Raw genomic sequence first — 22,371 nt, 5'->3', positions numbered from 1 at the left:
GGGGGGGCCGCCGCTCCACCCAGGCGCCGCTCTCCTCAGGGGCGCCACGTGGGTTTGCGGGCAGCCTCCTCCCTCTAAACATGATACCCCTGGACCCATATCACCGACAGTAGCCCCCCGGAGTTAGCCTTGACCAAAACCTTCCCCAGATGGCCAGGGTTGACGCCACTCTCCTAGTCTAATGATATGTAGGCCCGGTTTTCTGTCCTGTCTTTCTGGGAGTTGGGCGGTTGGAGTTTAGCCACGTTCATACGTTGCCTTAACTTCCCAGTTCCTTCCCGGTTTCCGAGGCGCTGTGGGCACGGGAGCGGAACCGATACACATGGGTTTTTTGCTCAAAAGACCCCATCCTCTCCATGATTCGCTCCTACCGAGCCCTAGCTCCTCTGCTTTTCCTTTTTCGTCGCCACCAATCTTCTCCTTTCTTTGCTAGCACTAGGGCCCATGCGCCTTTTTCGCCTCAGCTTGAGGGCGACTCTCCAGCCGTACCTTAGGTTGTGAACTTATTTTCTATATATATTTAGCAAACGTTGTTAGATTCTCTCAGGCCCACGACCTCATGCTGCACGCCTCGCTTGCCCCTGCCTTTTGTTAACCTCTGTTCATGTTCTACTTCATCTACTCAAACGATTATTTTCACGTGTGAGGACTGAATTTTCCATAGCCAGCAATCTTCACCCGCGATCAAGCCAAGCTGGGCGCCGTTGCCAGCCGGCGGGGCCAAAGCCAGCTGCTACGGAAGAGCCAGCACAGGGGGCCCCGGGCGTCCACGGTGACTAGAGCTCGATGCAGGGCTAGGATAAAGCTAGGAATCGTAGCCCCCACGCTTTTAGCAAAGAATCTTTTGAATGGATGAAGCAAATACAAACTTTTTGTTACCAAGGAGGGTAAACGAGCGCGCGACACGTGGGTACCGCGGGACCGCGAGGAAGAGATAGGTGAGAGATAAATATAAGCCATAATAACTTTGCTGATAAGCATGAACAAAGTAGATATAAACTTAAAGGAAGTATTACAAATGCTATGCTCAAAAAGATCCCCCGGCCAACGCTGAGCTTTCCCAGAGAGGCCGGCTTTGGTTCGGGTATTGCAATACCTCCTTTGTTACCTTTGTTTATCCTTGTTTGCATGTCGCGACTTTTCAAACGTTTGGCTCGAAGAGGGCTCCCCACCCTAGGCTCCGAACCCTTTCGGGAAGCCTGCGACCACTTAGTAAACGAGGTCAAGTTCCCACGAGCCTGCGCCCCACACTACACATTTTGTTCGCTCTCTCCTTTCGGTGGCCTCCTTCCAATCTCTTTTCCTTCTACATGGACGATTACTTTCGCACGAGTGTGAGAGCCAAAAAACTCTAAGGCCAGCAATCCCCGTCCACAGTTGAGCCGGGCTGGGCACCGTAGCAAGCCAGCGGGACCAAAGCCAGCCGCTACGGAAGAGCCAGCAGAAGGGATCCCGAGCTTCGACGGCACTCGGGGCTCAACTTAAGGCTATGATAAGGCTAGAAAACTTAGCCCCCACACTTAGCGAAGAATCATTCATGTAGATGGGAGAGAGGTTGGGCTCTTACCACCGAGGGAGCAACAAATGCGCAATACGCGAGCGTCGCAGGGCCATGAGAATAGAAAGGGGGAAATTAAATATAAGATTTCAAGCTGATGAATTGAAAATTTGAAAAATACTTGAAACTTAAAAGGATGATCAATGCTTGAAAGACAGATGCCTTTATGCATGGATTGTGGTGGTGACAGGGTCTCCTCTTTGGCAACCAGCCTACAAGATCCGAGCACAGAACGCCAGCAACTAAGAAGGGACCTCTCCGCTGGAGGAGGGGACTTGTAAATTACACAGTCATGTCGGAGCACGGTGTAAGCCTGACTTCCCATCTTAGCGAGCGTGCGACTTGTGGTTGGCGCCAGGTGACCTTGTGCACCATGTGGTTTCGGCAGGTTTTCAAACGCTTGATACCTACCTGCAAGAGTCCTCTCAGGAGTGGACCGAGGCGGGCAGCAGGTTCATGAGCCAACCCCACGCTTGGCCCCTGAGGGCCATGGGGAAGAAGCTCGCTATGACCTAGTCTTCACCCCACCCCACCCCCCCGGCGCCTCTATGATTGTCGTGCAAATCTGGAGGGACTCGGAGGGGTTGACGCCACCGTCGTACTTCTCGGTGAGGTTGGGCCCGAACTTTGGGGGCCATCGGACATTCCGAAGACTCGCCACAAAGGTCTGTCCGTTATCCTTTTCCAGTGAGGATGTAGGGGCCTAGCCCCCTGCCTGGGGTGGCGCGGTTCTCCTGAGGAGGCTACGCCTTCCCCCGCATTGGCGGCGCGACGATCATCACGCCGGCGCTCGAAAGTACCTCAAAAATCACGAACACGCCCCCTACCTGGCGCACCAGATGTCGGAAGGTGAACTCCTCCACCAGGGAACCGTGAGACCCCCTTTTGTTTTTTGGTTCGGCTGGGGGCAGCGGGTGAGATTCGAGGACTTGGTGAGCGAAACTGTGCGATCTTGAGGGGGTTAGCCCCTCCAAGACGATTAGACAAAAGGGGTTTATACAGGCTCGGGTCGCTGAGAAGCGTAATACCCTACTCCTGTGCTATGTTGATTGTGGGAGAAATTGCAAGATCTCCTTGTTGGAGCCAAAGATATTCCTCATGAGCGGCAGAAGCTGCTCTAGAGATTAAAATGGCTCGTCCCCTTCCGCAAGTAGGCATGGAACTCCTTTTATACCTTAAGGGGTTACCACATAGGCCCAACAACCTAACTTAGTGGAGAAGTATTACAATCTTTGCATTAAATGCATATCTTGTCTCAGCGCACGTCATCTTGATGATGGGGCCCATCAAATCTTGCCGCCTGACATGGGGGTGCCCCTATCAGTCGCCATTTAAGGGACGAAGACTTCTGGGCTCCTGTTTGACTAGAGCGGATAAACTGACTCCGGCTATGATGAGAGACTAAAAAGCCTCTCATTATGATGTGACGGGGCAGAGCACGCCGCACGCCGCCTAGCATACTGACAGGGTGGGGGTACACAGCCACTGTCCTATCGGTCATTCGACTGGTCACGGACCGATCATAGATCGGTTGAGTGCACTGCACATCACATTAAATGCGGCGTGGCGCCACCGCTCAGGACGCCATAAATGCGGGTAGGTGGGCGCCTGGAGGCGGCTGCCTAATCCACCGCACGTGGTGACCTAGAGAGGGGGTCGGAGGAGCCCGACCCCTAGTCGCAGGAGGGGGCGGCCACCACCCTACCTCGGGCCCGATCCCTCCTGGGGGGAGGGCCACGTGGTGCCTGGGGCAGCCTCCTCCCTCTAGTCTTGATCGGGACGGGCCCAACCCCCGAGCGAGGAGGGGGCAGCCGCCACTCCACCCCGGGCGCCACCCCCTCGGGGAAGTGCCACGTGGGTCTGGGGGCAGCCTCCTTCCTCCAAACTCGATACCCTAAGCTTGGATTTGGCGGCCGCCGCTCCATCGGAGCGCCGCCCTCCTCAGGGGACGCCACGTGGGTTTGGGGGCGGCCTTATCCCTCTAAACATGATACTCCCGGACCCATATCACCGACACATTGTATCTACATAAATTTCTTACTGTACTTGTTATTCCCGGTCCGGATTAAATCAGGGCGTAACCGAACAAGGCCTTAGCCGGTCAATAGTTGCCAGATATTTACACAATTAAAATGTATCCATATCCAGATATTTACACAACTAGAATGTATATATCCATATCCGAGCAAAATACAAGATAGTATTATCAATTTATCATAGAGTCAAAGTGTCAAACAATTCGAATAAGGACGAAAACTGGCTTAATCACATTTATTTTCATAATTTTCTCTATTATTATCGAAACGGAAAGGAATACTCTGGACATGAAAGGAATACACGAGCTAAAATGAACTGGAACGATATATATCTCACGAGCATTTATCAGAACATGAAAACCGATTAAGACTCAATAAAGAGATATTGCTAGTCCTTTATTTATATCAACAAAAAATATTAAATTGCCTTCTAATTTTAGCAACCGTGTCTACATACATATAAATACTGTAGATCACTACCTCTTGGATCACGCCCTTGAAAATACTTCATCCGTCCCAAGATAAAAGAAGTTTTAGAGTTGGACACGGTTATTAAGAAAGCAAGTAGAAGTGAATGGTAAAGGGTGATTGGATGAGTAATGGATGTATGTGAGAAAAGTGAATGGTGAAGGGCTGGGATTGGTTGAGAAGAAAATGTTGGTGAATAAGTTGTTATATTTTGGGACATATCTTGAGAGCTAAAAGTTATTATATTTTAGGACGGAAGGAGTATATTATAGTACCTTTACGTACGGATACTCCAATCTATTATATTATTAAGATAATATTAAAATAAAGCACCACATTCGCTACAAAGATTAAAATACCCCACATTAGTTTAAAAAAATAGAGTTCACATAAAAATACAATTGAGAATAACTAAAATTCAGAATAAAAATGAAGAAATATTAACATAAAAGTTCATCCACAACATACCACGAGATTAATTAAAATTTATAATAAATTATGAAATTAGAAAAAAAAGGTTCAAGTAGGAATACTATTAAGAAATAAGTAAAATTCGGAATAAAAGATAAAAAAAATGAAAGAAGAGACCATTCACAACACACCACTAGATTTAATTAAAATTAGAATAAAAAAATAAATTCTGAAATTATAGAAATAGAAACTAAAGAGCATGTAGAAATATAATTTATAAATAATAGAAATACATAATAACAATTTCGATAACTAGAAATACAATTTAGATATAACTAGTATTTCAAAAATATTGAAAGAAACTAATTAAAATTTAAAATAAAAATAAAACAATTTCCAAAATTATAAAAAGAAAAATGAGAGTTCAAGTACAAATACAATTTTAAAATAACTGAAATTCGGAAGAAGAAGAGAAAGAAACATTAAAAGAAGGGACCATCTGCAACATAATACAAGATTAATAAAAATTCTAAATAAAAAAATAAGCTCTATTATATTATTAAGTAGAAATATAATTTAGAAATATCTGAAAATATAAATGAAACATAGGAATATTGAAAGAAGAGACCATAAAAACACAACACGAAATTAATTAAAATTCCAAATAAAGAATAAAATGAATTCTATTAATAAATTATTAATTGAACAAACTAGAAATACTTCAATTTTGAGATGGAGTATATGTAGCACGTAAGAAAAGATCAATCGTCGCTGTAAATAACGGAAATACGGAATCGATCCGGATTACGGGGACAACAGACGAAGAGCTCTTCGAGTACGGAATCATCTTCAATTTTTATAATAGATAAAGATTTTCAAATTGAGGTATCATCCGAATAAAAAAAATAATTCATTTCCGAATTGAGTTATCATCTGAACTGACATGGTCATTTCCAAAGATTATCAAAATCGGTTTGAAACTATCCGAACTGTTTACGCGAGGTCCTATCTACGTAGAGAGAGACACCGTCTCGTCTCCGATGAGTCTACTTGATAGATTTCAATGCACAAAAATCCATATAGGCCGTGTTTAGATTTATTTTTTTTTCAAAACCATCCCATCGAATGTTTGGATATATGTATAGAGCATTAAATGTGGACCCAAAAAATCATAGGAGTAGCTATATTTATGGCGCCATATTTTTTACCAAAAAATAGTCGGCATGTATTTACATTGTAAGTCCCTAAATTACATATGTATTTTTAGTGTATTTTCAATGTAAGTCCCAAAATTACATATGTAAGTCCTAAAATTACATATGTAAGTCCCAAAATTACATACTAATTTACATATGTAAGTGGTGTATAAGTGGGGTATAACTACTGTGTAAATTTTATTTGACGTATTTTTACCTAAAAATTTGTCACCATATTTTTATAGTTGCTAACGTCTTGCATCATTGTATCGACTGTAAACAAGCAAAAAATGTGGCGACAGTATTTTAGCGAAACTCAAAATCAATTGCACAATTTACATGTAAATTTTCAGACGAATCTTTTGAGTCTAATTACGCCATGATTTGACAATGTGATGCTACAGCAAACATTGCTAATGACGGATTAATTAGGCTTAATAAATTTGTCTCGCAATTTACTGACGAAATCTGTAATTCGTTTTATCATTAGACTATATTTAATACTTCAAATCGTATGTCCGTATACTTTAAAAAATTTTGGCCAAGTAACTAAACACAGCCATATTTTCAGTCAATATGATGCTTACGAGGGAATCTAACTAATTTAGAATTTGACCATATTTTTTTATGAAACAAGCTAGAAATACTTCAATTTTGAGATAGAGACATGGAGTATATCTAAATTGGGACAAGCTCCAGCGTGGTCACCTATTCTCAGCTACTCCCTCCGTACTTGTAAAGGAAATCGTTTAGAACAACGACACGGTCTCCAAAACACAACTTTAACTTCTTGTTTCTATAAAAATATTTATTTAAAAGTGATATATGTATATTTTTATGAAAGTATTTTTCAAGACAAATCTATTCATATAATTTTTACCTTTTCAAACTCAATAACTTGAGAGTTATTTATAATTTATATTTCCAAGGTTTGACTTAAACATTGTCCGGTTTGACTTAAACATTATCCTAAACAACTTTTTTACGAGTATGGAGGGAGTACGTCTGTTTGGGCAATTGAAGGTGATAAGTTCATTACACGTAAAATGAGATAAGCCATTAGTGTACGATTAGTTGAATACTCCATACTCGTAAAGGAAGTCGTTTAGGACAATGTTTAAGTCAAACCTTGGGAATATAAATTGTGAATAACTCTCAAGTTGTTGAGTTTGAAAATATAAAAATTATATGAATAGATTTTTCTTGAAAAATATTTTCATAAAAGTATACCTATATCATTTTTTAATAAATATTTTTATAAAAACAAGAAGTCAAAGTTGTGTTTTGAAGACTGTATCACTGTCCTAAACGACTTCCTTTACGAGTACGGAGGAAGTATTAATTATGGTACACTTGATAAAATAATAAGTTTTTTAAAATTATTTAAAGAACTTTTATATAAAAGGTTTTAAAAGCACGTCGTTTAACGGTTTGAAAAACGTGCTATCGGAAAAAATCAGCCTCAATCAGCGTAAAAGAATCCTTGATGCATCCCACAACGCAGAAATAATTCGTGCTCCTCAAATGGGAGAAAAAGAAGTCCATGTACAAATAGTTTGCAGTACATACATACGGAAATACGTAGTGTCCTCCTAAATCACGTGGCTGCCTTTACAAATTGGCGCCAAAATTCAAAGTCTTGCCGCCGTGCAGCCCCGTGCTGCTCAACCCGGCCGGCACGTCGAACGACTCCAGCGAGGCCTCGACCAGATCTCCACCGTCGATCTCCTCGCCGTCGTCGCATCCGTGCAGCCATGTCAGGTTCCTGGGGTCCTCCCGGAGCAGCATGGCGTCGTACCGCGAGCTCGGGAACGCGTCCCCCGCGGCCACCCGCGGGGAGGATGCGGCCGCGGCCGCGTCGGCGGCGGGCCTGCCTTTCGCCGGCGTGGACCGTCGTCCAGTGGGCGTGGCCGAGATGTCACCGGAGGAGGCGGCGGGCGTGATCCCCAGGCGGCTTCTTGACGCCACCGACGAGAGGCCACCGCTCCGGCGGGTGGTGGGGGTTGCGTCCCGGCGCGCCGCCGCCATCAGGTGCCGTGCCGCTGCTCCCTGCCATAGGCTGCGCTTCGCGTCGGTGTCTGTCGACTTGTTCCGACCGCCGCCGCCGCTCGTCGGAGAACCGCCGCTCGCGCCGCGCGGGCTAGAGAGGTCAGCAGTGCGGCGAGCGGCGGCGCTGGTGTTCGCTACGTCGATCTTCCGGCGACTGTCGCTGTTTCTTGATGATTCATGGGTGACCGCCTCCTCCCTCCGTGCGTTCCTCCCGGCCGAGCGCCACCTCTGGGCTGCCGTGCTCGCCGCCGCCATGCCGTTGCCGTTGCTTTGCTTCCCCGACGCCGGCGCCTGCCTCGGCTTGCTGCTGGACATGGGCGGCGGCGCGACACGGGACGCGCCCGCCGCAATGCTGACGTCACGCGCTCGCGGCGAGGGCGACGCGGCCCGTGGCGTTGACCCCGAACGTGCCACGGAGTTGGCGCCACGTCTGGTCGCTGCAGGTTGCTGACACGCCGGGGCGGTTGACCTCGGGCTCGACGTGCCGGCGGCGCCGGGCGTCGCGCGCTGGAGCGCTCCGCTCGACGGCGCCGTCAGCGAGGGTCTCGACCTGGACACCAGCGACGACGCGCTGGGTTGGCCGGCGGCGGCGGCGGCGCCGAACACGTGCAGTGCTTGTGTTCTGTCCCTGTGACGGGGCCAAGCCGCCCCGGCCGGCGCGCCCCTTGCGGTGGCCGGCGTGCGTGGGCTCGTCGACGCCGACGACCCCCGCGGCGTCGAGCCCACGGACGTGCTGCTCGCCGTGTTGATCGACGACACCGACGCCGACGACAATGTCCGGCGGCCGGAGAACACGGTGCCCGGCGCGTGGGCGACGGTGGAGAGTTGCGACGTCGCGGAGCTGCTCCTCGACAGCCTCGACGCCGGGGGCCCGTTCTCCCGCCGTGTCAATGGCAGCTGCTTCGCAATCGCAAGGGGGAGAAATGGGGGATCAAACAACAATTTGCAATTGCAAGAGGTGAAAATTTTGATCGGGTAGGGCGAGAGCGCATGCACATACCCGTGAATTCCCTTTCGCGTATGGCGCCGAGCTAGCTCTTTCCAGCCGGCTCGGCGGCGGCGCGGCGGAGACATGGTGGCCTGCGGCGGCGCTCGTCGCCGGCGACCAGAGTGGCGACGCCGGAGGTGTCAGAAGCCTGCCAACGCAATTCGGTAAAAGAAAAACGTAAGACAATTTTTCATCTACATTTCGGGGTCAATGCACCACCGATTCATCCGTACCAATCGTAGTCATGCTTCTCGGTTCCCGTCGACAAGAGCTTGCCGCCGCCGCCGGCGTCTCCACCGGCGGCAGCGGGGGCGGAGCTCTTTGCCTTTCCCCTCCCATCCGGAGCTCCTCCTCCCCCTGCATTGCAGAAATTTCCTCGTTCTCAGCAAGAACGAGGAGGGATTGAGGAGCGGACAATCTCAATTTCTCACCGGCGTGATCGGAGGCGGCGCCGCGGCGATCGGGCTGGCTGCTCCGTAGCTCGGAGAAGAACTCGATGCTCTCGTCCTTGGCCGCCTTGCTCCGGCCGCGCCACCGCAGGAGAAGCTTCGCCACGGCGGAGGTGGACGGCGACGACGACAGCGGCTTCTTCTTCGTCGTCATTCCCGGTTCACGATGTCGCAAAATCGCAATGGATTCTTTGATCGCTTTTGGGTTATTTGGCTTTATTGCAAATGAGAGGAGAAAGGAGGCGTTCAAGGAGGACAGGGCGTTAATTTATAAAAGCCGTTGAAACTGTCCTCAATTTGGCATTAGGGATTGAAACTGTCCAAAATCCAATATGAAATTCTGATCGTCTCTAATCTTTGAACCATTTCTCTAAAAATGATTTAAAAATAAAGAATACCATAACCTGTTTCTAAGCCTCACACTTTAGTACTTTACGCATCTTGAAAGAATTGTGCCGTCCGTGGCATGGGTTTGGAGTTTAGACTCACGCCGCGTCGCCGCTATGGTGTGATAAAAAAAATCAAAATGTTTATATTTAAAATTGATTTGCACGTACGTTTCTTTTTATGCTTTCAGCAAATTATTTTAAAATTTCATCTGAAAATTTCAATGCCAGAATTAAAACACCGACACAATTGTCTAAGGGAAAGTCTTCACAACTGATTTGATTCATGCCCGAGCAGTTGTTACAGATATGATCTACATGGACGAAGCCCTAGTAATAGAATACGAGGATACAGCTTCTGTAATGTAAAAAATGCATAACACACAGGGTTATGCTTATTCATTCAACCCTCTTTAATCTTCGGTTTTGCTATAATTATACACAAGCCTTACTCCGTATGTAATACTATAAAATACTGCACACTCGATTTTTGTCACATGGCAAGAAATAACTAGTTCCGCAGCCACTCAAAGCAACAGCAGAGGCCCCAGCAGAATTTCGAAGGATAATCTCTTATGAAAACATCCCTATTGTAGCCGACGACGTAGAAGCTGAAACATTGCTTGCGATGAGCCATTGTGACACGGATCACAGGCACGACGGAGATGATGTGCCTCTCGGAAATGACCCTCGCGGACGGTGGAACTGGAAGCCGGCTAGCTACGACTTCTGAGGAGAACTGGTTGAGCTGGTACGAATCGGCGAAGAATGCAGGAGTGCACTGGTACGCCTGTATGTTGCATAGCTGAATCCCCTGGGCTCTGTGGAATACTTCGTCAGGCACAGAGGCAGCTCCCCTAGTTGCGCTCACTTTTCTTGCTGACAGTGTCTTCCTAGAAACAGGAAAATTTCAAGTTAGATCAACGCATTACGTAATTATTGAAAAAAAAAACGTAAAGTATTTTCTCCAAAACATGAATAAAAAGCATAAAAGAAATTTCCTGTAGAAATCATAGAGGCGTTCCTTCAAACCATAATGTGCATATCATCACGTTATAAGTGTACAAATTGCTTTGCTTGGTTGATGGCAAATCATGGAGAAACGCCTTTTTCTACTATGCCATGCATAAGTTACAGATACACTGATAGCTTTAGGAGATGCGACTGTAAAGCATCCAGCAAATGAAACATTAATAAATAAGTTCCCTGAACATCACCGAGGTATTTTGTATGAATCAACTAATATGCTAGGACTCTCTCTAAAACAATGAAACTAATATGATAGGCCAAACTCACAATTAAAGCATCAATTCACAAGATCTACAACAACAAATTCTCCACTACGCTTTTTTTTACCACATTTGCAGGATTACTGAACTATTAAACCAATATTATCATGATATAAAGCATTGTAGCAATTATAAGTTCCTTTCAGCCATCACATATTTTGATTTTATTTTCTTGTTACTATACATCGTCTCAACGTAAACACTAAAACAGCAACAGCAGAAAAAGAATCAAATTACCATCGAACATGAGCAGTGCTTTTTGCGAGAAGGGAACCATAGCCACTACATGTCTTGCATGTTACTAGGCCACGCGATCCACATGCTATACAAGGCAACATTCCTTTACCACTGCACATTCCACATCTGTTACAAATAAAGATACGCACAAAGTGAGCATTTTCAACAGAAGTGGCATACTTTTACCAGTAGATGTAAAATATCTCAATAATAGGAAAGCATTTTTCAAATTTTAGAGTACTATTTTCTATCTAATCAGGCATGAATTAAAAACTTAAATAAAATAGCAACCATTGACATGTAAATACAAATAAATATCTAGTGGACCAAAGAACAAATGCAACAATACTGCCTTAACATGTACACAATTTTACCAACTCAAATTGAACAGGCAACCAAAATTAGGTGATTAATGTGGTGATGTGCTTCTTTAGTGGCCTTTAAATTAGGTGCAAATGTGAACTATTTTTTTAGATAATGACACTAATGTAAACGGCGAGATGTAGAACTAAAAAACAAAGTTAGCAGCAGAAGTGCAGGACTAACACTGTATCAGATCCATCTTGGTGAGCAAGTAAACCCCTCCCATGACATGCACTGCAACGGGTCATCTGATTTGCCTTGTAAAATCCGTGCTCCTGACCAGCATTGCAAATAGGACATGGTATCTCTCCACGACTCTCGCAATCTAGGAGAAAATTTAGATCAGAAACTAGAATATTCAAAATAGAAAAAACAATGATGAATAAATTATGATATGTGCCGTGCAAAACATATATACCATCATACTGATAGGACAATTATAGTATAAAGGAAGAAGCCAGAAGTGTTTGATAAGAAAAATATATTTAAGGAGTCCAACTACAAATAATTTTAAGAAAGCCAAAGGTCATTCCGAGTCTTTGTAATTGTAAGACTTGTTTATTTGCAAGGTTGGGGTTTTCTGCCCCCTCCTCGTGTTTCTTTCTTGCTTAATGAAATGATACACAGATCTCTTGCATCTTTTAAAAAAAAACTATCTCCTATTATCTTTTCTCCTGTTTTGGTGAGTTCAAGTGTGTAGTGTCAGTGTTGCAATTCCTGGGTGGGTAGGTGCCAGAGTTTATCTCTAACGCCGTCCACCTTTTTCCCTCTATCTTAATGAAATGATACGCATATCTCTTGCGTGTTCTAAGAAAAATGATGTGTGTTAAAAAACCCAAATAAGTGCACATATCGATTCCTATATAACATCATAACAACATAAACGAAAAGAATTAAGGTGATGATATACGATGGGACGAAAAATATATTTCAGAACTTTAGCTGACGCTTAGAAGGATATTTGCAGAATAGATAGGAACTAGGACAACCGCAAGAAACACAGTAGTTGTAGTTGGGAAGTACAGATATTACACAATCGGCAAAAGAAACTATATGACTAAATGAGTGCTTCAGAATGAAAACCATACCTAAGCATTTTTCAATTACTTCTGAGTGAGGGATCTTGACCATTACTTCTTTTTCTGGTACAAACAGTAGAGGAAACTCAGACCTCAGATCAAGTTCCCACACTGCAAGCACAGGACCCTTGTCTCTTCCATCTATTTTCCCACCATCATAGGGTTCCTTGTTAGTTACAGTGTCCCTTTCCTCGATGAAAGTTTCCAAAGTTCCAACATATACATTGCAATCCTCAATAGAGGTAATTTTCCATGTGCGAGCAGGCCTACTTCCCCAGCAGCACCGATGCCCAACATGATCAATAAGGAGCTGCCGGATCTCTACCTCATCCAGTACATCCCTGTCAGCATATTTCAATCATTCCATGTGAAGAATTGGTATGATCTTGGGAAAGAAAGCATTGCAGGAAAAAAATGGAACAAAAGGGAAATAATGTGCAGGTTAGCTATGGTTCCTTTCCTTTTGCCATCAGAGAAAAATGAGGAATCATTATAGATATTAGTGCAAAACTAGTTATTCCAATGCTCCACATCATCAATCTCTTTTTATCTGTCTAACAATCTGGTACTTCTACAAATATTCTAGGTCTTTTTTTCTCGAAAACACAGGAGAGCTCTGTTTCATTTCATTAAGAAAGCAAATATATGTACAAAGAAGGGGTCAAGGAAACAACCCCACTACAACCAACCCAAGCGATGCTCAATAACAAATATTCTAGGTCTCTAGAGCTTTCTTCCTTCAAGATGCATTATCCCTCAACTACAAGTACCAAGTCATTCCCATCCCAAATCACTTCTTGCCACTCTTCAAATTTGCACAGGACAACAGACCAAGAGCAAACAGTGTTTTCATTTTTATGAGATTTGGGGCCAACGGACAAACCAAGTATCAATCAGCTTACATAAGTTGGTCACAAAGACAATAATTTAGCTGTTGCCATGTACTTTTTTAATACTGGCACAAATTAAATTAGGCATGTGTGTGCTGTTGAAAGCTAACTGCTTGAGCAGAATGCACAATGGTATAACTAATGTTTGGAAATATGGATTAATTGTGATTTGAATATTTCAGCTGTGCGCTGATGTACTGAGAATCTGAGGTTATATAAGCACCAAGAGAACTATTTCCAGGTTGACTTTTGGATGCAGCCAGTATTTTCTCTGTTGAATCCTATATGCTTATAGTGGAATTTATGGTTTTTAGTGAAATAATATATTTCTGGTCAATCTTATCAAATACAGTATTTTGCATCCCAGTGCTTATTGCTCATTCGCTCATTTTCCAAGTTTTCCCCCCTTTTTTTCCGAGAATTTATTCGAAGGAAAATTCAACAATTTCATATTAGTGTGCACGGGCATTATCTCTTCATTATTATTCATGTTAAATTATTGGTTTGTAGATGGAGTTGAAGGCAAGATCAGCTAAATCAATAAGAGGCAACCCAACAGATATTTATTTTGGATTTTGGAGGCTAGAAAGATCACTGCACTATTTGACCATCATGTGAATACTACCTATTCAACAATAACTGGTAAAAGGAGGTGGCATGCATCAGGCTACAATCAGAAAGATGACTGAATTGGCCCTACTTACAATCTGAGTATGTGTAATTGGCACTACATTAGCTAGCAAATTGTCAAAATCTTTCTGGCCTGACTGTGCCATTTGTGCAGACATATCGTTTCGCAATATTATCCAACTGGCCACTGCAACACCAAATCAAAATATTGCACATTCCGCTTGCTAAATATGAGAGATAATCTGGCTACTGCTTGCCAACTAGCTGGCTACTCTTAAGAACCTTTACAAGTACCTGGCATGGGAAAAGGAGGCGCAAACAAGTTCAGAAGGGGACATATAGGAGCAACTGGGATTCAAGTAGGGTGGATATCTCACGCGTTTTAATGGACACAGCGCCTCTCTCTTATGTTCGTCTTCGGTCCCCAATTTCTTACCACGTTCACACTTCATACTACCCATTTTAGTTATATGATCTTGCGGCAGCAGGATCATAACAGCTAATCAGCAAATACCCGATTTCGATTGGAAGTGCTCACCTTCTGCCATCATGAGAAGGCTGGTATTCGCCGCCATACGGGTACGGCCCTTGAGGAACAATTGCTAATCCTCCTGCAAGGTATAACCAACTGATGTTAGGGTCACGGACACAGCTGATGCGATGCGAAATGCAGAGAGACGAGAAGAAGAAGAAGAAGAAGAGGCGATGCGGAATCACCGTGAGGGTGCGGAGCAGTAGGGGCAGCTGGCGATGGGGACGGGGAGTGGATGTCCGGCGGGTAGACGTCGTGGTGGAGAGCCGGCGGCGGTGGGTAGTAGCTGGCGGAGGAGATCGACGCGGCGGACCTGACCTCCGCGGCGCTGACCTCCGGCCCCACGCCCCAGCCCGCTCCTCCTCCTCCTCCGCCACCGCCGCCGCGCAGCGCCGACGAGCTGCTGCGGCCCAGGTACTGGTACTGCTGCTGGTGCTGATGCTGATGTTCCGCCGCTGCAGGGAACGGAATTCGACGAAACGAGGCAGGCAGGGTGAGACGATCACGAGACGGAGCCTGAAATGGGGGATCGGGGAGAGAACGAGGGCGGACGGCGAAGGCGGTGGCAGTACGCCTACCTGGCGACGGTGGCGGCGGAGAGGAGGAGGAGAGGAGGGGGCGGCGCTGCTCCTCGCCGTCGCGCTCCGCCTCCATGGTCATCGTCGAGTTGGGGGTTGGTCTCACTTGGCTCGCGAGTCGCGAGGGGGATTATAACGGCATGAGCTGCCTGCAGCTCTGTAAAGCCTTCGCCGCGAAGGAGTCTCGGAGGGAGGAAGTCAGGCGGCCGGCGTCCTCCCGTCTAAATCAGATGGGCGCGTCGCTGTCTCCAATATGTGATTGAGGAGGACGACGACGAAGACTTGGCCAGCTGGATGGGCTGGCCGCTGGCCTGCCTGTCTGGGAATTCACTGCAGCCCGTTCAGTATAGTAGTCTCAACTCAAAGTAAAAAAAAGGAAAAAGTACACCGAAGGTCCCTCAACTTGTCATCGAATTACAAAATCGTCCCCCAACCGCAAAACCGGATACAACGCATCCCTAAACTTACAAAACCAATGCAAATTTGGTCCTTTGGCGGTTTTGATTCCAGTTTTATCCAACGCGACAGCTGACTCAGCGTGAGACCCACGTGAGACCCACACGTCAGGGTGTCCACGTCAGCACCCTACTCTCTTTTCCCCTCCTCTTTCTCTGTTTCTCTCCTTCCTTGGCCCGTTTGGTTGGAGGGAGTTTTTAGGAGAGATTGGGAGTTTAGAGGGATGAGGCTATTAATAGTTTTGTTTAGTTGGGAGACATGAAAATTTTGGTGGGATGAGGATGGGGAATTGAGGAAGGAACTCCATCCTTTTCAATACCTGGGTAGGGGCAGGTAATTGGGAGGGAATTCCTCCTTTACTTTGTTTAAGCAAATCTCAGCCATCCGTTTTTATTAATGACCTAATCTCCAACTAAATTCCCTATCAATTTCCATCACCTCTACCAAACAAGATATTGGGATTAAAAATCAAATTCCCATCTTAATCTCATCATCAATTCCCTCGTGTAAACTCCCAATCCCCTTCCCTCGAGTTACCAAACAAGCCAGCACTCTGCTCTCGCATGGGGACGGCGCTAGGGCTGTGTCACGCCCAGAAATTCACGAACCAGAATTTCTAAGCTGAATGTGTATTAAACCCCTGTCCAGGACCAGCCAGGGTACACAAACGACAATTGTTGACATACAGATCCACGTCTTACGAAAATATAAAAGATTACAAATGCAGCGGAAAAGATAAAACGAGCTAGACTTGGAAACTTGACTTCTGTAGCGGGGCGACTCCACTCCACAGGCAATCATTGACGTCAGCGACGAAACCAACTTTGACAAGACAGCTCCCACTAGGAAGATCTTCAGCTCTGGTGTGGGGGAAAAAGAGCAAGGCTGAGTACTACCCACTGTACTCAGCAAGTCATACCGGGAGAGGAGGTATGATGCAGGATATATCCAAAGGAGGCTAAAGGCTCATTTGCATAAAGCTAGCATTTAAAAGCAGTAGTTGAAAGCAGTAAAACAGCTGTAGTGATTTATCAATATTAACCAATCACTGTCCAACGCTACCCACGTTGCAACAGGCCCAAACCACCTCCTGAACTAACCAGTTCCATAAGCTAACTAGGGGTGAGACTAATCACGGTGAATCTGGTCGACCGCCCATAACCGCGGGCACGGCTATTCGAATAGTTTTACTCTGATCAGAGGTGTACAACTGTACCCACAAGACACAGCCCCACGACACGTTCCCGTGCGCCGACATGCCACCACGACATACCGGAAAGAGGCCGTGACAGGACCCTTCGCATAACCCCCTCTAACCGATAGCACCACACCTTAGGGTTCACCCCCGTCCCCAGCAGGCAACGGGCAGCCCCCCTTTCGTGCCGCGGTGAATCCGGAAGCCGATCAACCGGACACCCCGGCCGACCCAACTCCATCACGCCCACCCTCGCCTGGGTACGTCGACTAGAGAAAAGCTACACTACAAGCCCAGCCGTTGCCCACGCTGGCTTGTGGTAAGTACGGTAAGTTCTTCCAGGGCATCCCGCGAACCGGTCCTTAATCGCCATGGGCACGACTAACAAAACCATGCACCCACAGCCCACCATGTAGTGTATTTTAATTAACCAACACCATTACGGTGGCACTAAACCAAAGCTATGCCAATAATCAAAGTCTATGCTTTAATGTGATCCCCTTTTGTGCACTAGTTGAACTAAGCATGGCTAAGCATCTCCTAAACCAACATCTAGTCATTTTAATACCCAAGTTATCAATAGCGTAAGGGAAACAACATATAGCTGAGTAATAGGACCCATCCCACATGATATTGTAAAACAATGCAATATTTAATAGAAATGCGGGACATTTGTAAATTGGGTACAATATGATCAATTGTAATGTATGACTAGCCTTGCTTTCGCACTGATGAGACCACAGCAACTTCTTCGAGAAACCGTGGATCGACGAAACGGCCGAAATATACACGACAGACAAAGCACACAAGCAAAACAGGCTATAAGACTACTGAAAGAGGAAACAAAACCATTTTTAATAGATTCTGTGCATTTTTATGAATTTACTGATACTTGAATGGACTTAATCGGAGCTCGAATGAATTAGTTATGATTTTTAGAAGATTCTCTGTGTTTTTACTATTAAAGAAAAGCCTTAATATATTTATTGCGCAATATTGCCCCAGGGCTGACGTCAGCAAGGGAGGGGGCGCCGACATGCGGGCCCCACTTGGCAGTGGCTCAAGGGGCCGGTCCACCGTGGACTAGGACCACGCGGGTGGTCCACCGCCGGTCCACGGGACCGACGGCCCAGATCGGCCCGGGGCCGATCGGACGGTGCGGGCGGCGGCCTGGCACGGCTCAGCTCGGCACAAAGCCGGCCGACCGGCCATGGGGTGCGGCGGCGGCGCACGCGACCACCGGCGACGGCAAGCGGCGGCGCGAGTGGCGGCGACGGATGGTGCACAGGTCGACAGTGGCGGCTGAAGGTGATGGCAAGCGCGCGGAGAGCGGCGGCGCGAGCGGGGAAAAGTGGGAAGGAGGGAGGAGAGGGGCTCCTCACCGGAGGGCGGCGACCGGAGCGGGGATGAAGGTGGCGGCGACGACCTGGCGACGAGGAGGGGCGGACGGGCGGCGGCGGCACCTAAGGAGGGAGAGGAGAGGGGTTAGGGGATTGGAGGAAACCCGCGGCGAGAAAAATGGCCGGCCGGAGTTGAAGGGAATGGAGGGGCTCACCGACGTGCAAGGAAACCGGAGCTCCCGAGGGGTTCGGGCGATGTGAGGCGGTGACCGAGGTGCTCCAAGCGGCGGTGAAGCTAACGGCGGCGGCGGCTTGGCGCGGTGGCGGCTCCAGTGGCGGCGGCGCGCAGCTGGAGGCGGCGGCGAGCGGCGGCGCGGCGGCGAGCGGCGCGAGCTCAGTAGGAGTCACGGGAGGGAGCGGCGAGAGCGGAAAGGGGAAGAGGAGGGCACGGGGAACGTTTTATAGGCGGAGGGGGAGGCGGACGTGGCCGGGAGGACCTCCGATTTCGCCGGCGACGTGGGGAGGAGAGAAAGGAAATGTGGGGATTCAAAATGCGAATCCCGCCCCTTTTCGGGTGCACGCGCGGGCCGGGAGACGCGGGGAGAGGGCGGCGTCGCGGGGAAGACGCGTGGGGCGACGCGGCGTGGGCGCGGGAGGAGCGGCGGAGGTGGGCGCGGCGGTTTCGGTGGCGGTTGCCGACGTAGGGCGGGCGGCCGGAGGAAGGGGATGACCCCGACAGGTGGGGCCCACCTGTCGGCGTCCCGAGGAGAGAGGGAGGGGCGGCTTGGGCCGGCCCACAAGGAGGAGGGCGCGCGCGGTGGCGGGGTGGACTGGGCCGACGGCCCAAGAAGAGGAAAAGGAGGGAAAAGAAAAAGAAAAGGAGGAAAAGATTTTCCCTGGGATTTAAAGATTGCAGTTTGCTTATTTTAATTGGTTAAAATTATTTCGAGAGCTCTGAAAATCCCACTAAAAATCTTGTTAATGTATTGGAGCATGGGGAACTCAAGAAAAATTCCACCACGCCGAATTTGATTATTAAATGCATTTATTAGTTAAGGATTCAACTCTAGGTTAATTCAACAATTTCTTTAGGCAATTTATTTAACAAATTTTAAAGCTGGAAAGGGGAACTTCAGGGCGTGACAGGCTACCACCCACAGCAGCGCGCGCGGCCGGAGGGTGGTGCAGCCGGCGGCTCCCGGGTGGTGGCCGTGTGCTCAGGGCGGCGCAAGCTCGCCGGCTTCCCCAATCCCCTCGTGCGGGTCGGCCGGCGGGGCGAGGCAGGAAACGGGCAGCGGGGTGGCGTGGGCCGCGTAGCGACGCGGCGGCGGCGGCGTGCTGGGCGCAGGCAGGCGCCACGACGATGGGTGAGGAGGTGGAAGTAGGCGCGGGCGGCGGTGGGAGTAGCCACGCGTGGGCGGGTCGAGAGAGGCGCAGACGCTGATGGCGGCGCGGTAGCTAGCTTTACGTCGTCGTTGATCTCATCGATGCGTGGGGTAGCAGGTAGCTCATGGACACGTTCACGACCAGAGCGATGAGGAAGGACATGATCATGTTGAACCCAAGCGCACGGCACCCTGCAGGATCAGTCGGTGCATCAATCATGGTCGATGACAGCTCCTCAAGGTTGCCGCGGACGGGGCACTAGATCAATGACTGGCGACTACCGCGCGACGATGGTCAGGGAGTCCTTGGCCTCCACGCGTGGGGGAGACCCTCCTGCTCCGGCGGCGTGGGAGGGCAGGCGCGGGAGGACGAGGCGGAGGCGGATGGCGCCAACGGGGAGAGGGAGGTCGTCGCCGTCGTCATCCATGGCCGCACGTGGAAAGACGACGGAGGCTGGCGGCGTGGGAGGGCAGGCGCGGGAGGACGAGGCGGACGCGGATGCCGCCGACTAGGAGCGCGAGGAAGCCACCGTCGTCATCCATGGACGTAGATCTGGCGTCCGCACTATCGGCTGCAGCGGCGAGGGCGGCGTGGGGGGAGGCCCTCCTGCTCTCACGTCGTCGCGGCCGCCGCCGGTCGCCGGCCTCCCGACATCCTCCTCTCCTGCCTGGCGCCCTCGCTGCGCCGGCTTGCCCGGACTAAGAAGAAAAAGTGAGAGAGAGGAGGAAGGGAGAGAAGAGGGAAAAAAGAGAGAGAAAGTGATGACGTGGTCAACCTGACATATGGGGCCCACGTGGGTCTCACGCTGACTCAGTTGCCACATCGGATAAAACCAAGGTCAAAACCGCCTGAGGACCTACAGTGAGTCGGTTTTGTAAGTTGAGGGATGACTTATATCTGGTTTTGTGGTTCGGGGACGATTTTGTAATCCGACGACAAGTTGAGGGACCTTCGATGCACTTTTTCCTAAAAAAAAAGCAAAAATTGCAAAAACCGCCCAAGATATCAAAGTATGGGAAGCAGATCGTCTGACGTTGGGCGGCCAACAGAGGGACGTCGGGCGTCGATCCATCGTCCGATCGGCATCTCGCGGCGTTGTTGCTTCCTTCGTTCCGCATCGCACGAGCGCAGCGAGGACGACCCATTCAGCCTATTTACAAGCAACCGTGGAGGGAGAAGAGGGAGAAAAACGAACGAGACTGCTCGTCCACTGTCGTACAAAAAAAAAGAAAAGAAAAACCAATCCCAGCATGGCTGCCCGCCGCTCCGTTGAGGCTCGCCGCCTTCCTCGACACGGGTGTGGGAGGAGCGGACCACCGAGGAAGACTCCTTCGACGTCGCCCTCCTCTCTAGCCCTCGGCCCCATGTCCTCCCCCACGTGAGAGCTTCTAGGCATCGGCGTCCTCGACAACGACGGCTTCTACGGTGGCGGCGGCGGCGCCAAGCTCTTCACCACCACCCACGTCGGAGGAATGCCAAGAGCCGCACAAAAACAGGAGAAAGGGTGACCACTGCTGCCTAGCCCAGAAAAGCTTCAAAAGCCCTGAAGTTTTATGATTAAGTGCAGAAAAGCTTCTTGTTGTTCATTCACCATCTTCATCGCCATAAGAACAGCAGCCGAAAGGTCTTTTTTTTCCCTCCATCCGAGTATATTGGTGCCCTTTTTTCCCTCCAGAAACAGAGCAATGAACGGCGGCGGCACACGGCAATGAGGATGCTTGTGGGCCATTTTCACTGGCGTGGGCTGACTGCGATCCTGTTTGACCGCCTTATTCGTTGCGCTCGTGCGATACGGAACGAAGGAAGCAGCAGCACTGCGAGATGTCGATCGGACGATGGATCGACGCCCGACGTCTCTCTGACATTGGCCGCCCAACGTCAGACGATCTGCTTCCCAAAGTATGAGATTCCCCTATAAAACGATTGGTTACAAATAGGTCCTCCTAACTCATATTTATTTGATATTTCTCTTCACTTATCATTATTCACGTGTTATTTTTCTCTTTTACATATGTTATATGATTTCTATTGATGAATACGACTCTAGACACATCTTTCAAAAAAAATGGACCTTGATCGTGTTGAGCATCTTTTTCACTTCGAATCTACCAAAGAAAATAAACACAATCAAACCCTATGAGGCGACCATTGGCAGGTTTGATCCAACTAAAAGATCGGTGTGCAATCGGATCCACAGAAACTGGGTAAAACTGGACTATTAGACCACTGATTAAACCGGCAGGTCTGATCCAACTAAAAGATCAGTGTGCAATCGGATCCACAGAAAACCGGGTAAAACCGGACTATTATACCACTTATTGGGAGGAAGAGTCGTATAGCTGTCCAAGGAGGCACGTGTCAGGTATCGAACCCCCCAACCTCCCTCTGGAGGCATGCTTCCACCACTAGGCCATGTATGTGTTAGTGATTTTAGTACATATCTCATTTTAGTTGAACCGGGTTGAGCCAGTGGTTCAATCGAGCAAACCAAGAGCGAGGCTTAGGGTGATATTTGGGATGTTTTTTTTAACTAGCATAAGGGTGTGAACTATAGGATAGGATGGGATGTTGTATGTTAGATTAACATATGGTAATAAACTGTTAAATATGAGTATCATTTATGATATGTTGGATCTTTCGGTGACAGATAACTATCTTTTTGGGTAGGGAATGACGTTGATGATGTGGCTACAATAGGTTTCACTTGCATGAACATCAACCCTCAAAAGAGGGGGTGGAGAGTTCAATAGTCCATTCATCAATGGATTGGTTGTTACTCACATATATTTGAGTACTAGTAAAATGCTCATGCTTTGCTATGGGTAAAAGAAAATGCTATATTATAATATGTTATA

General features: G+C 48.0%; 2 protein-coding genes across 2 annotated transcripts; both read right to left on the bottom strand.

The window, feature by feature from the left end:
- Positions 1 to 7,158: 7,158 nt before the first annotated feature.
- On the bottom strand, positions 7,159 to 9,397 carry LOC112939003 (uncharacterized). The gene is made up of 4 exons (XM_026025455.2): positions 9,138 to 9,397; positions 8,940 to 9,063; positions 8,719 to 8,854; positions 7,159 to 8,615 (listed from the first exon to the last, which is right to left on the bottom strand). The coding sequence occupies exons 1-4, from the start codon at positions 9,307 to 9,309 to the stop codon at positions 7,281 to 7,283; spliced, it is 1,767 nt and encodes a 588-aa protein (XP_025881240.1). The 5' UTR covers positions 9,310 to 9,397; the 3' UTR covers positions 7,159 to 7,280.
- Positions 9,398 to 9,796: 399 nt separating this feature from the next.
- LOC4338392 (uncharacterized) lies at positions 9,797 to 15,362 on the bottom strand. Its single transcript, XM_015785093.2, has 7 exons — positions 15,140 to 15,362; positions 14,747 to 15,016; positions 14,568 to 14,640; positions 12,519 to 12,850; positions 11,614 to 11,755; positions 11,068 to 11,193; positions 9,797 to 10,434 (listed from the first exon to the last, which is right to left on the bottom strand). The coding sequence occupies exons 1-7, from the start codon at positions 15,219 to 15,221 to the stop codon at positions 10,053 to 10,055; spliced, it is 1,407 nt and encodes a 468-aa protein (XP_015640579.1). The 5' UTR covers positions 15,222 to 15,362; the 3' UTR covers positions 9,797 to 10,052.
- Positions 15,363 to 22,371: the final 7,009 nt, after the last annotated feature.

Source organism: Oryza sativa, chromosome 5 (genome assembly GCF_034140825.1).
Source record: "Oryza sativa Japonica Group chromosome 5, ASM3414082v1".
NCBI classification, from domain to species: Eukaryota; Viridiplantae; Streptophyta; class Magnoliopsida; order Poales; family Poaceae; genus Oryza; species Oryza sativa.
Note: the sequence above shows the minus strand (reverse complement) of the source record. Positions and strands in the feature narration are given on the sequence as shown.

Excerpts from the sequence above, each read along its gene's own strand:
- LOC4338392 (XM_015785093.2), bottom strand. The coding sequence starts at position 15,221 with ATGACCATGGAGGCGGAGCGCGACGGCGAGGAGCAGCGCCGCCCCCTC. Across the intron at positions 12,851-14,567 it reads CCTTCTCATGATGGCAGAAG|GGATGTACTGGATGAGGTAG; the intron begins GTGAGCACTTCC and ends ATATGCTGACAG. Across the intron at positions 11,194-11,613 it reads CAAGATGGATCTGATACAGT|ATGTGGAATGTGCAGTGGTA; the intron begins GTTAGTCCTGCA and ends TATTTGTAACAG.
- LOC112939003 (XM_026025455.2), bottom strand. The coding sequence starts at position 9,309 with ATGACGACGAAGAAGAAGCCGCTGTCGTCGTCGCCGTCCACCTCCGCC. Across the intron at positions 9,064-9,137 it reads CGCCGCCTCCGATCACGCCG|GGGGAGGAGGAGCTCCGGAT; the intron begins GTGAGAAATTGA and ends TCTGCAATGCAG. Across the intron at positions 8,616-8,718 it reads ACGCGAAAGGGAATTCACGG|CTGCCATTGACACGGCGGGA; the intron begins GTATGTGCATGC and ends ATTGCGAAGCAG.